Source organism: Balaenoptera borealis (assembly GCF_965194805.1).
Source record: "Balaenoptera borealis genome assembly, chromosome: 6".
Lineage (NCBI taxonomy): Eukaryota > Metazoa > Chordata > Mammalia > Artiodactyla > Balaenopteridae > Balaenoptera > Balaenoptera borealis.
In genome coordinates this window covers 15,338,610-15,351,696 of record NC_138863.1, presented here as the reverse complement: position 1 = coordinate 15,351,696, position 13,087 = coordinate 15,338,610, and the positions used below count along the sequence as shown (strand labels likewise).

At 42.0% G+C, this 13,087-nt stretch overlaps 1 protein-coding gene and 1 long non-coding RNA gene across 7 annotated transcripts in view; both read left to right on the top strand.

Annotated features, from left to right (window-relative positions):
• SGPP2 (sphingosine-1-phosphate phosphatase 2) overlaps nt 1–13,087 on the top strand; it is a 142,261-nt gene that overhangs the window by 63,630 nt on the left and 65,544 nt on the right. For 2 of the 6 annotated variants that reach the window (XM_082396817.1, XM_082396818.1), the window contains one exon: nt 11,408–11,464. The exons of the other annotated variants lie outside the window; for them this stretch is intronic. In XM_082396817.1, coding sequence (XP_082252943.1) covers nt 11,408–11,464 — 57 coding nt within the window. The remainder of the gene's footprint in view (nt 1–11,407; nt 11,465–13,087) is intronic. 6 annotated transcript variants of the gene reach the window in all.
• LOC309630787 lies at nt 4,114–9,333 on the top strand. The gene is made up of 2 exons (XR_014245934.1): nt 4,114–7,797; nt 8,109–9,333. It is a non-coding gene; the product is annotated as an uncharacterized lncRNA (long non-coding RNA).

The following is a 13,087-nucleotide window of genomic DNA, read 5'->3' as shown; positions in this document are numbered from 1 at the left end:
TGTGTGCAGGGCCTGCACTCCTTTAGCTGGCCTCAGGTCATGGGGGCTGAACAGAAAGTCTCCCATGCCCAGGAGCCCCATAGGGTCCTGCTTGGTTTCATAGGTGCACCATAGCCAAGTCTGAAAAAAGTAAATGATATGAAGACGTGCTTGTCTCTTAAAATGATGGGGTGGTACGAGGGTGCATTTGGTCTCACACCGGCGCTCTATCTCCACTGTAAGAACAGCTGGACGTAAACTCTGTAGAAGTAGGTTCTGTAGCGTATCTGTATCTAAAATGGGATGTCAGGAGCATGTAAATAAGAAAGAAGTTCTATGAGTCAAGTCATTGTTTCTAAAAATAAGGTTTTTAAAAAACATACAACTCCACAGATGGCAGAGCACTTCCAAACATATTTTTATCTCAATCCAACATCATTTTTGTAAGCTATTAATATCTATATTTACATAAGATGAAACTAAGGATGAGATATTAATATCACCCAGACCTCGTTCTCACTCCAGCCCTCTTCTTACCTCATCATCCTGTGTCAAGCCCAAAATAAAGGTTCTCTTTGAAGCAAATGAAGAATCTTTGGAAAGGGCCTAATAGGCTAGACAATGGGTGGTGGATTTAGAGAGAATATTGGTGGATGGGAAAATGCACCCCTCATGAAAGTTCAAAGGAAAACAATTGTACAGCTAGCATCATAAGATATGTTGCGTAAAGCTGAGCAGGATTTAAAGACATTTAAACAGTCAGGAAAGACTGGACCACTTTGGGGAGCGGGGGGTGGTTCTTTTAATTTTAAAGGAAAGTTTGCTCCTTTTCACTCAGTGCTGGAAGTCTTGGCTTCACCTCGTGTCACCTTCTCAGAAAGCCCCTGACAGCTCTTCCTCAGCTGGCCCTTGTCGACTGAAAAAAAATGCACAATGTGAGAGTTGTGAGTTAAGTTATATTTAGGGCAAAATGAGGATTATAGCCCGGGAGACAGCATTTCAGACAGCTCTGAGAAACTGCTCCGAAGAGGTGGGGGGGAGGTCAGTATGTATGTGATTTTGGTGAAAGGGGAGTACGTGCAATCAGGCACATATTTTTTGCAGAAGGTTACTGCTAGTCACAAGGAGCAGACGTCACCATGAAGGATTTTAGTGCTTTTCTAGATCCGAGGAGATGCAAGAATTGGGCTCATACAGTCTTCTCCTGAAAATATCTAACTATCTGAAGACCTGTCCTTGCCAGTTTTCCTAGAGCACAGAGTGCCTAATTCCTGATCTCCACCCTGAACTCCTTTCAGGGGGTGTCGAAGGTCAGCAGCTGCAGTGGCTCATAATCTGATCCTTGTAGAGGTAGATGGCAAGTGCCAGTTTGTAGGTGTCACCCCCAAGCTAAGAGTCGCTGATGGTTTGAGGGCCTGAAGGGGTTTGCTGTTGTCAGAGTTTATCTTAAAGTACTTTCACCCTTTTTACATCTACATTTTCTCCTGCAAATCAAAACCTGATTCGATAAAGCCCTAAATACACTCTTTGCTTAAAAATAAAAGAAAGAAGGTGACCCTGCTGAATTTTACCTGGGCCCTGTCTGTGCTCCTGGAAAACAGAAACCATGAAGATAATTCACCCACCCTTTTGTGTTCTAGGAATGATTTACTACAAGGAACCGTCCTTCCCCATGTGACTTAGACAAGACTTACAGGTCCCCCACCACCCCCCTTGTTTACCTGTGACAAGGTCAGTGACGGACCCTCCAGTTCCCACTCTTTATCTTATAAATGATTTGAACTCCATCCCCACTGGCCAATCTGGACAAAATACCTGCTACCTTACACTCACAGATCTTATGATCAGAGAGGTCTCCCAGTTGCAATAATCCTTTCAACTAAAGCTATCCTTGCCTGAATCCAGATTGTTTTTTATTTGATAAAGACAGCAAGGAAGCAGAGAATTCAACCTGGGAGTCCCTCCACGTGCTGTACTACAGTTCTCACTTTCCAAGATCATTTGCAGCAAAATTTACTCTGTGTTTACTTCCCTTATGCAACATACAATCTTTTGTATTGCAGAATAGCTTTCAGGAAGGCATTTGAATTCTTCCTCTAACCAAAGCACCTTTTGAAAAACAAAGAAAATGAGGAGGAGTCATTTTGCTTAGGCTAGTATTTCACATACACTTGAGACTAGATTGCTGCTCAAACACAAATTGATTTACTAACTTTGTAGTTATAGCTCCAAATCACAAGCGTTAGAGATAACTATATTCAAATGTAACTACAAAAGCAACTTCCACCCCCCAATATTTATTTTTATTCTCTCTCGCTTTATATATTTTAGAGCTGGCTTTCCCAGCATTAACTAGAGACATTGAGAATTTGCTGTAAGGTACCTCCTTCTCAGCTGTGTCCAGTCAGTCACCTTGCTTTATTATTGTTTCTAAGGGATAAACAGTCCACAAAAAATATGGTTGTTTTTTTTTAAATTGTTTTAATAGATTTTTTTAAAAAATTTATTTATTTATTTTTAGCTGTGTTGGGTCTTCGTTTCTGTGCGAGGGCTTTCTCTAGTTGCGGCAAGTGGGGGCCACTCTTAATCGCGGCGCGCGGGCCTCTCACTATCGCGGCCTCTCTTGTTGCTGAGCACAGGCTCCAGATGCGCAGGCTCAGTAATTGTGGCTCAAGGGCCTAGTTGCTCCGCGGCATGTGGGATCTTCCCAGACCAGGGCTCGAACCCATGTCCCCTGTATTGGCAGGCAGATTCTCAACCACTGCGCCACCAGGGAAGCCCCAAAATATGGGTTTTAAGGAGTGCTATATCATTTTAAAATAATACATGGGAAGTCAGTTTTAATTCTATTAGGACACCTAGGCTGTTGATTAACTCCATCAAATATGTATTCTACTTTGAATTCTAATTCTAATTCCTTGAATTCTAATTCAAGGACCTTAATTTAACCAGTTGTATGATCAGGTCTGTAGTAATGAAGCACGGAATATTTTTTCAGTCCTAAATATTCTAGTATGTAACTTAGAAGTTATATGCTAGGATTTACATAGTATTGAAGAAGTTGTCCCATAGTATTTTGTATACTGGTTACAAGCTGTAAGTCCCAAGTTGTTTACCAATAGAAGTGACCTCTTTTCTCTAATTTTTTCATGAGCTTGGTAGATCCAAAAAGCAGGACATTTAAACCAAAACATCTGAATGCTCTTCCTTCACACAGGAAGATATGAAACAGAAAAGCTACAAAATAGAGACAACCAACTTAAAACAGTTCATGTCCGTTAGGTCTTCACTTCTCAGATGGAGTAGTGAACAGAGTGTAATTCTCCAGGGAGCCACAGTTTGTGCATTTATTCATTTAGTAAAGATTTTTGGTCTATACTGGGCACTTGTAATTTTAGATTTCCAACAATTCTGGAAACATTCCCTCACTTCAAGCCTGCATCATCTTTATTTTGCATGCTCATGTGAACCATCTAATGAATCTCCTTCCAGCTATCTTATGACCTTCAAATCCATCCTCCCCACAGCATGTAGAATGACCTATCTCAGGAGCTGCAGTGGTGCAATCGGTATAGCGTGTGGTACTTATATAGAGTGACCTATCTCAGATGCAAGTATGACCATGAACCACTCTTTAAAACATATTAATGTCCAAGCACCTTAAAATTACCTATAAGGGCTTTCATAATGGACTTCTGCCTAAATCTCTACCTTTAACCCTTCCGCCTATCTGTTCTCTTCTCTGGAATCACAGAACTGCTGACGACTCCCACTCCCACGCCAGTTCCTGCACTGCAGACGTATCCACGCTCTACTTTATACTTCCTTCCTACTGTTGCTACTTCCTTGCATGCTTTCGCCTGCTCCAGGTCTCAGCAGAGGCGTTGTCTCTAGATAAGCCACCTTGAACCTTGTATCTATATTCCCTACTAGATGGTTCTTTATTGTTCCTTGAACCTGGCATGTAGTAGCAACTCAATAAATAATTAATGAATAAAATAAATAAAGCCTGTTTCTACAAAGAGGATTTAAGAGCTGTCCCCCTAGAGGAAACAGATGTAAAGAAGTAACTACAGTCCAGAGTGCTAAAGATACATTAGAAAATTCTACAGAGTGCTAAGGGAGCATCCTAGAGAGCTTTTTAAAATGGAATTGTTCCCCATCTTGAGTGGTTCCCCAGTGGCCCTGATGGAAATTCAGGACACAGATTTGGTCAAGATTTCACCAAGGTTTTTTCAGTATGAAAGTAGTAATTCTATATGTTTCTGAACTGTGAAGGGATCTTTGAACCAGAAACCAGATTTTATTTGCCTTTTTAAAAGAGCCTCAGGTCTCTTTCTTATCTTGTAATTGATGAGCAACAACTATTAAATTTCATTCATTCATTTAAGAAACATCTGACCAGGGCCTGTTATGAAATACTATGCTAAGTGCTGGGGATTAAGCAACGAACAAGAAAGACTCCATCCTGCTCTTCTGAGGTTTACTTGTAGGCGAAACAGAGTAACAAGTAAATCAATACAGAAATTAAAGATTATACGATTGTTGTTTAGGACACAATAAGGTTGAGAGCAGAGACCTACTTTAGAGAAGGTGGTCAAGAAAGGGTACTTGGTGCTAGTTTCACTTAAGCCTTGAAGGATGAAAACTAGCCAGCCAGCGGAGGGGTTGGGGGAGAAAGCTGCAGGCTGAGATAAGCAGAAAGGGCAAAGGTCCAAAACTGAGCCAGAGCCAGGCACTGTCCCAGACTCTGGGCCAAGCATCCACTTGGGGCGGGGATGAGGCTGATACAATCAAAATGTAGAGTCTAAGTGCAGGCAGGGTAGAGTTCTATGAAGAAAAATAAAAGCAGGGTATGCAGACAGAGTGGCAACAGGCAGCTGTCTTAGGTAAGGTGGTCAGGGAAGGCCTATTCCATGGAGGTGGCTTTTGGGCACGGGGCTGATTTTACTTATAATTTACTTATAACTCATGTTTAAATTGCTTATGGCAAATCTAGAATGTTCAAAATGTATCACCCGTCTTTGTGATTGATTTCTGTATTCATTTGGAAACCAGTGTTCCCAAGCAGTCTAAATGGCAAGCAAGCCTTCTAAGAAGACAGCTGGATTTTAAGTGGAAAGCCACCTTCGAGTTGGTCTTCTCCAACTCTAACACCAAACATTTGCTGTGATTCAAATCTGGTAAGGCACCTCATCAGACAGTTCTGTAAAATTACTGGCATTGCTCACCATCACAGGGACTCCAGCCTGACAGTGGAATGTGGAAACTGCAGAGGAAAGGGCTCCGAGAGGAGAGCATGGGACGTGCCTGTTGGCTCGGAAGGCTGAGGCTCGCCAGCTCACGTCAAGCTTCTCTCATTACAAAGGGTCACGGGGAGGTTATAGCCCCACTTACAGTCCTGTTGGGGAGGTGCTGACGGTGTGATCAACAGCCCCTCCTAATAGCTAGAGTTAATCACTCACTGACCGGCTGGAAAATCAATGGCGGCCTACTCTCTCCCCCTCCACTCCGCCTATGTTGGTCCAGCCTCCTTCCTTCACTCCCTGCGGTGAACAGGCGTCAGGAAGGGGATTCTCTGGGACTCTTGTCCCTTCCTGCTCAAAGACTGGCTCTACAGGAGGACAGTCATCTAACTCCAGGGGAGGAGAACCCATTCTTCTCTGCCTGGGAGAAACCTTGTAATGAAGATACCGTGTCAAAGATGAGAAGGAAGCAGCAAAGACAGGAGATAAAGGGGGGGAGAAAAAAAAGAGTCTTTCAGAGGAAAGACATGATTGCAGCCAAATGAAAAGGAAACTTGATTTTCAGAGATGATGGGTTAGAGAATATTTACATGTCTCCAACCCCTTGTCAAATGCACTGTAATCTTAGTTTTTAGAATATTTTCCTTTCAGGAGGTGGTGAGTTACATTTTTTTTGGTTGCGCTTTAAAAGTTGATGTCATTAAGTTTATCCCAAGCAGGCCCTGTCATAGGGCTTACCTAGAACAGCAGTCTCTTGGCAGGGAGGCTGAGGAATCAGGATGCTGGTGCCCTGGACCAGAACTGAGAATGGTACGCTCTCACCTTGGGCCTGACCAGGTGTATGTCTGAACCTTGGCTTGTCAGAAATGTGTTACCAACAGGAGGAATTAAATTCCAGGGCACTCTGGCTGAGAGCTTTTGTTCCCGAGTTGTGAGAACCTCCACCTGAACTTCACGGCCATGCAAAAGAGATTGTCACAAGGTTTATATGCTTCCCAGGAGGGAGGTTAAATCTCAGACCAGGGCCCATTATTTTCCCAAGTGAGAGGTGAAGTCGGGGTTCCTGGTGGTGGTGATGGGGGTGGAGGAGAGTAGTGCTGTCATGACAGTGTGGATCCTAACTTATACTGGAATGTCTCTGATTTCCTTTTGGAAGGAAGAGAAGTGATAACCAGGAAAGGTGGGGGGCAGGGTAGGTGAGGAGTGTTGGGGGTACTCATAGACATACAGCTGATTGAAGGTGTTATGGAAATAGTATGCTCAGGTCTCTAGCATTTAGACCGACACTGGCACACAGAGTTGGTAGCTACCCCTGTTCACGGTCATCATGTTGACAGTCGTTCAAAATGAGTGGGAAATTGGCTTTGCCAAGTGTTGATAGCACAGCCTTTGACGTCAACCTGAGAATGGAAATGGATGTTGTGTAAAGTAATATGAGAGTCCGTTTGGCTGTTCCCCCAGTGAGTTGAGTAGATACGTATCCAGGGCGCCTTCACCAACAACCAACATCGTCTGCGTGGTCATAAGTGAATTTTCTTTCCTACATCCTGTGATTATGGCTCCCATAATTTTGTTAGCCTGCATATTGAGTTTTTATTCTTATGCATTTCCTTAGCTCTCCATTTCCTCCCCAGCCTCTTAACTGGTAATTTTGTTTGCTCATGGACTGCTGTATGACAGAGTATCTCATCATGAAATGGTGATTCTCCTCACCTCCCCACCTTCCACATATGTGCAGATGTTCTAGCACAAGGAAATGCAGCCAGCAATACCAGCCTTTAGAGACAAAGAACACCTAGACCGGAAGGACTGGGGACAATTATCTGCCGTTCTTATCACCAGCTAGTTCAATGTTAAATTACTTGCCAAGTAGGAGAAGGGAGAAGACCTGGCATGTGTGAAGGGGACCAAATCCAGACAGACGGAAGGTCCCTAACCCTGGAACTACCTCAAACCAGGGCTATCAGGACGAGTGCTTCTCTGACATTGCTTTCACAATGAGAAATAATTCCCTGGGGTTACAGCAAGAGTTGTGTGAGCCTGCCTGCAAATCCAGATTTCTTTCTATGTAGTACAGCTGACTGGTCACTCAGAAGGCAAGCCACGGAGATGTGGTTGATGGTCATTCACAACTTGGGTGGATGCAGTTGTGTGACTGGACTCTGTAAAGTCTTTAATCCTTCCAGATATAAATCTTTTTTATTTCTTCTGAGTGACCACCACCCAAATCTTTTCTGAGTTCTATAAGATTGTAGACCGGAGGCCAAGGTGAAATGACCCAACTCTGACTGAATGTGTAAGGAGAGCCTGTGATGGCCTGAAAAACTAGGTGTGGAATGTCAATGACCTTTAGCCTAATATCGGGTGGTTCATGGTTCATCGGGTCAGCATGACGGCCGCTCCGACCTTACACCACGTCCAGAGACTTCCTCATACACAGACGCTTCCGTAGAAAGACAAGAGAGTGCAGCGTGGTCATGTTTTCTCTTGTCTCAAGGTAATTCAAGGCTAGACCTTCTCTAAGGTGAGACGTATTTCAGGATATACTGAGCCTGAATCCCATTTAAAAGATGTCTGTGGCGGCTTCCCTGGTGGCGCAGTGGTTGAGAATCCGCCTGCCAATGCAGGGGACACGGTTTCGAGCCCTGGTCTGGGAAGATCCCACATGTCGCGGAGCAACTAGGCCCGTGAGCCACAACTACTGAGCCTGTGCTCTGCAACAAGAGAGGCCGTGACAGTGAGAGGCCCGCGCACCGCAATGAAGAGTGGCCCCCACTTGCCGCAACTAGAGAAAGCCCTCGCACAGAAACGAAGACCCAATACAGCCAGCCATCCATCCATCCATCCATACATACATACATACATTAAAAAAAAAAAAAAAAGTCTGTGCTTTTTCCAGTGGAATTTTTTTTTTTTCCAGAAAATTATGAGACACATTACAAAAACCCAAATCGTTTAGTTCTACAGAGCTGTTTTTCTTTTGTTGTGGGTTTGGGTTTTTGGTGATGGTGAAGGTGGGAAGGACAGGTTAAAACATTTTGTTTTGTTTTGTTTTTATGACCATCATTTTTAAGACAAATGCTTTCTCAGTCTTTATGGAGAAACACAAGTTTACTTGGGTACCACTAGAATGACCCGAGCTTTAAAAAAAGGTCTGGACAGCTGTTCCTTATACCATCCTCATAAGTTTTTCCCTCCGTGAGGTACAGATAGCTGCGCTCACAGAACATGGGTGATAAAATGGTGGGAACATTTGTAAAATATGGTGAAACAGGGAAGTTGGCCTAGGGTTGCTCAATTAAGTTTTTTTTTCTTAAATCACCAGGAATCAGGATATGTACAGGAAAATGTCTTGGGAAAATTTACAGGTCATAAATTTATTATTTAAATTTAACCTACCAGTATCCCCTTCTTATTACATCTACGCAGAAAAATAAGAGAGCGACTTCCCAGGGAGGGTCCTTTGAAGGTGGAGAATAGTGTTTTCCTGAATTACTGCCAGAGCATAGCTCATATTTGCTTTATAACACACACCATATTTAGGCTGCTGTTAGCGATGTTGGTTTTTAACATCTCAATGGCTCCCAAGATGATGTATGTATAAGCAAGTGAGGATTTAGATCAAGGGGGCAGCAGCTCATTATTAATGCATGTGCTGAAAAATCTCTAGCTTGCTCTTGCTAAAGACAAGAGTGTTGGGGAGAATGAGAGCTCATTTTGGAGGCTAATATTAGAAACGGTTAGTATTAAAAATGGTACCACTACAGACAAAGGGTTTACTCTGTGTGAGTTCTGTCTTTTGAGACTTATTCAATTACAGAGTAGAATTGCCTTTTAAAAGTATGGATAGAAGGCATAAAAAGTTGAAGTACTCTGTCTTATTTTGAAACTTGATGTTAAATGATCCATAATTGATTTATTTCTAGTTGAAGAAAAGATGCCCATTCAAAGGATATCACTTAGAGCATCCCTTTGCCCTCATCACCTACTCTGGAACATTCTGCTTTGGGAGGCCTAGGGAAATTTTGAAACTTTTTTTTTTTTTGATTCTGGTAAAAATAACTCTGTTCAGACCAAATAACCCATTAAAAAATAAGCAAAAAAAAAAGACATGAAAGGATGAGAGTCAAGAGCATGATTGTGTAGTACAGTGAGGATGGTCAGGAGTCCTTCTGTTATAGCAAAAGCTATATAGTGAAATGATTGAATCATACGTTTTATTAAATATATTATGAAAGATTTCAAACGTCTTAGGGCTGAAATAATATAAAGAGAGGAGAAGGCTGGTGGTGAATTCTTGTTGTTTTATTGTAAGTGTTAAGAGCGTAGATTTATATTGGTTCACTTACCTTCAGTACTCAAGTCTATCTTCAAGAGAGATGTGAGGCCAGCTGTTCTGGGACTGTTCCCACTGGAAGCTGACAGAGGGCTCAGTCCCTGGTTGCTTCGGATCAATGTGTAAATTACAGACCAGCGGGGTTTTTTTGTTGTTGTTTAGTTCTGGGGTTTTTTTGTGATTACAGTGTGCAGGATTATAATGTCAGTAATTATGTCAATTTTATGTGTCCCCATGGGTTTTATTTCCTCATCTGTACCCCCACTGTGCACAGTGTGGATTTTATTGTTGGTACCAATGGTACACAACAAAGGAAGACTCTTAAGTGCCCCCCTTTCTCACCACTCCTGATGGTACCTGTATAGAGAGGATGGAAGATTCTTGGAGTATTGGGGGTAGAACTGAGACAGGGATTCCTCCGTGGCTGAGAGCCTCTCTCTGCCCCTCATGCCTTTGCAAGGGAGGACAGCCCAGGACTCTGACTCCTTAGAGGCCACGTGGATCATCAGATCCCCCAAGCAGTTGCTCTGGCCAGATTCATGGTCATACTGAGAAATATGTTTGATGACGTGCTTTCTGAGGACAAAACCCACGCCAGCATCAAAATCTGAGACTATATTTAATTGACATGTGTACTTAAATGCCTTTGTGTGTGTGTGTGTGTGGCTGTTTCCTAGGCTGGCTGGCTGGCTGGCTGGGTTACCCACAAAGACCTGTGGCAGCACACTTGGAGATGGGAATAGTTTGCGGTTTTAATCAGATGAGAAAGTTGAACATGGCATGTGGCTAATGTCTATTGCATTTGTGCTTTCAGGGGTCTGTAAAAATAAAGGTTTTGATCTTTCAGCATTATTTTGCAGTTATTTTTTTCTAGGGTCAGCAGGACTGACAATTAATATACTTAGATATGACCCAGCAATCCCACTCCTGGGCATATACCCAGAAAAAACCATAATTCAAAAAGACACATGCACCCCAATGTTCATTGTAGCACTATTTACAATAGCCAGGACATGGAAGCAACCTAAATGCCCATTGACAGATGAATGGATAAAGAAGATGTGGTACAAATATACAGTGGAATATTACTCAGCCATAAAAAGGAACGAAATTGGGTCATTTGTAGAGATGTGGATGGACCTAGAGACTGTCATACAGAGTGAAATAAGTCAGAAAGAGAAAAACAAATATCGTATATTAACGCACATACGTGGAATCTAGAAAAATGGTACAGATGAACCGGTTTGCAGGGCAGAAATAGAGACACAGATGTAGAGAACAAACATATGGACACCAAGGGGGGAAAGTGGGGGGTGGGGATGGTGGTGTGATGAATTGGGCGATTGGGATCAACATGCATACACTGATGTGTATAAAATGGATGACTAATAAGAACCTGCAGTATAAAAATGAATAAAATTGAACAAAATATAAGAAATGTGAGGGAGGAGTCTAATAGTAAGTTTTCTTAGCAGTGATTACATTGTTATCTGAAGCAAGCCTTATTTGTTTTTGCATGAAAAACTCAAATGGCACCCAAGGCACCCACCCCAGCCCTCAGTTCTAACCCGCAGTGGATCCAGTATCCACAGTTCCTCATGTAACCTACATGCATTTACTTATAAATAGATTTTTAAAATTACAAATGGGATCAAAATATACTCTTGCTGCCTCTTTTTTCATTTAACAGTATATCTCACAATGTTTTATTAACTGTTGCATAATTTAACTGGTGTCCTGTCATGAGCATTTAGAGTTGTTTCCAGGTTTTTGTGGTTGGTTAGCTGTCCGAAGGAAGGTGGGCTTATGCATGATTTTAACTTTTGTATGCTCTACATTTCCTAAGACTGAAGACACCAATTCCCTCAGTGGGCATCATTTTGGATGTGACATCTATCCAGTGGTGAGTAAAAGACACTGGTCCCAGGCTTCTGCTGAACTGTTACTGGTGGGATGGTGTGGATAAGAATTTGGCAGTTGTCTCATCAGATGCGACATCTTAATCCCTTAGCCCCAAGGGCAGCCAGGTGGCCTCTAGTGAGTGTTACATGGATATAATGGGTTAGGATCACAGAATTTGGGTTCTTTAAAAATAGGTATCTGGTCTCAGTAATAATTGTCATGCCAGGTTGGGGGAGGGGGGGGCATGGTGAAAAGACCGTAGGATTTGGCATCAGAGCGAAATTCAAGCCCAGCTTCTCTACACACATTGTATTTTCTTTAGGAGGACGTTCACCTTCTTTAAGCCTCAATTTCCTCATCTGTAAAACAGGAATGATATGAATATTAAAATAATGTCTATGAAAATACACTTAAAAAGTCACTGCACAAATATCACTTATTATTTAACCCAAGTCCTCCTTAATAACGAAAAGAAACCTCAACTGTTTTAAAGTAACTTTCCTAAAGCTATACATGCATACATCTATGACTTAATTACTAATCTTTGTACCTTTAGTGTTTGTCTTCAAAAATTTCAGACGCAGATCTGAGCTTGAAAAAATGGAGCATTAGAAAGAACAGGAAAATGTTGTCACTTAATCATTTTATTTTCCTCACCTGCCATTTGTGCTTTCGTTATTGTATCTCCATTTTTACAGAACCTGGAATATGTCAAGACCAGTTTGCTGAGAGTCTTCTGTGATTTACGGTGTTTGCTCTGCAATTTCTTTGTTTTGGTGTTTCAGGCGTGGAATGAAATTTTATTAGTTTGAAATTACACCTGCTTGTCCCAGTGACTCACCATCACACCACCCTCCACAAACACACACAAACCCACACAAACCCACATGACATACACTATAGAAGGGCCGTGAATTTTAAAAACTAAATAAAAATAATGCCACAAGCAGGAGAGGACATTCACCAGTTGAAAACAACTTTTTACACTGGATGGTAAGCAGTAGTCTCCAGAATGTTCCCAAATAACCATAACAAAGACCTGCTTTTAATTCACTCCCTGAAGCCAAATAGGAGACCACAGAGCAGTGTGTATTCTAGGGAGAAAAAAAATGACTGAACACTGAATAAACAAAAACACACACAGGCTAGTGCAGTCAGTCTTTTTTGTAAAACTGTTGATCTGAAAAGCCTCCAGAGCTTAAAATTGCTCTTAAAATGAATCCCATACTCATGGGTTTGAGTAGGTAGATTTTCAGCAGCTTTCTCTGTGTCATATGTGGTCGCCACCTCAGTGCCCTGTAGAACTGGGGTTTGGAGCAGAGTTGGGCAGGACTTTTGAAGAAAATATTAATAGAAGCCATAGCTGCTTCTATTGAATCAATATTTGAAGGCATTGTTAATAACATTTTGGAGCAAAAGACTTCAAGGACACATAGAAGAGGTATTTCAGAACCCATCTTTATGTCTAGTTTCTCTTTTTTTCAGTGGGCTACAATTAATATTAACCTTTTTGAAGAATATAATTCAGTGGTTTTAGTATATTCACAAAGTTGTGCAACCATCACCTGTGTCTACCTCCAGAACATTTTCATCTCCCTAAGAAGAAACCCCATATTTACTAGCA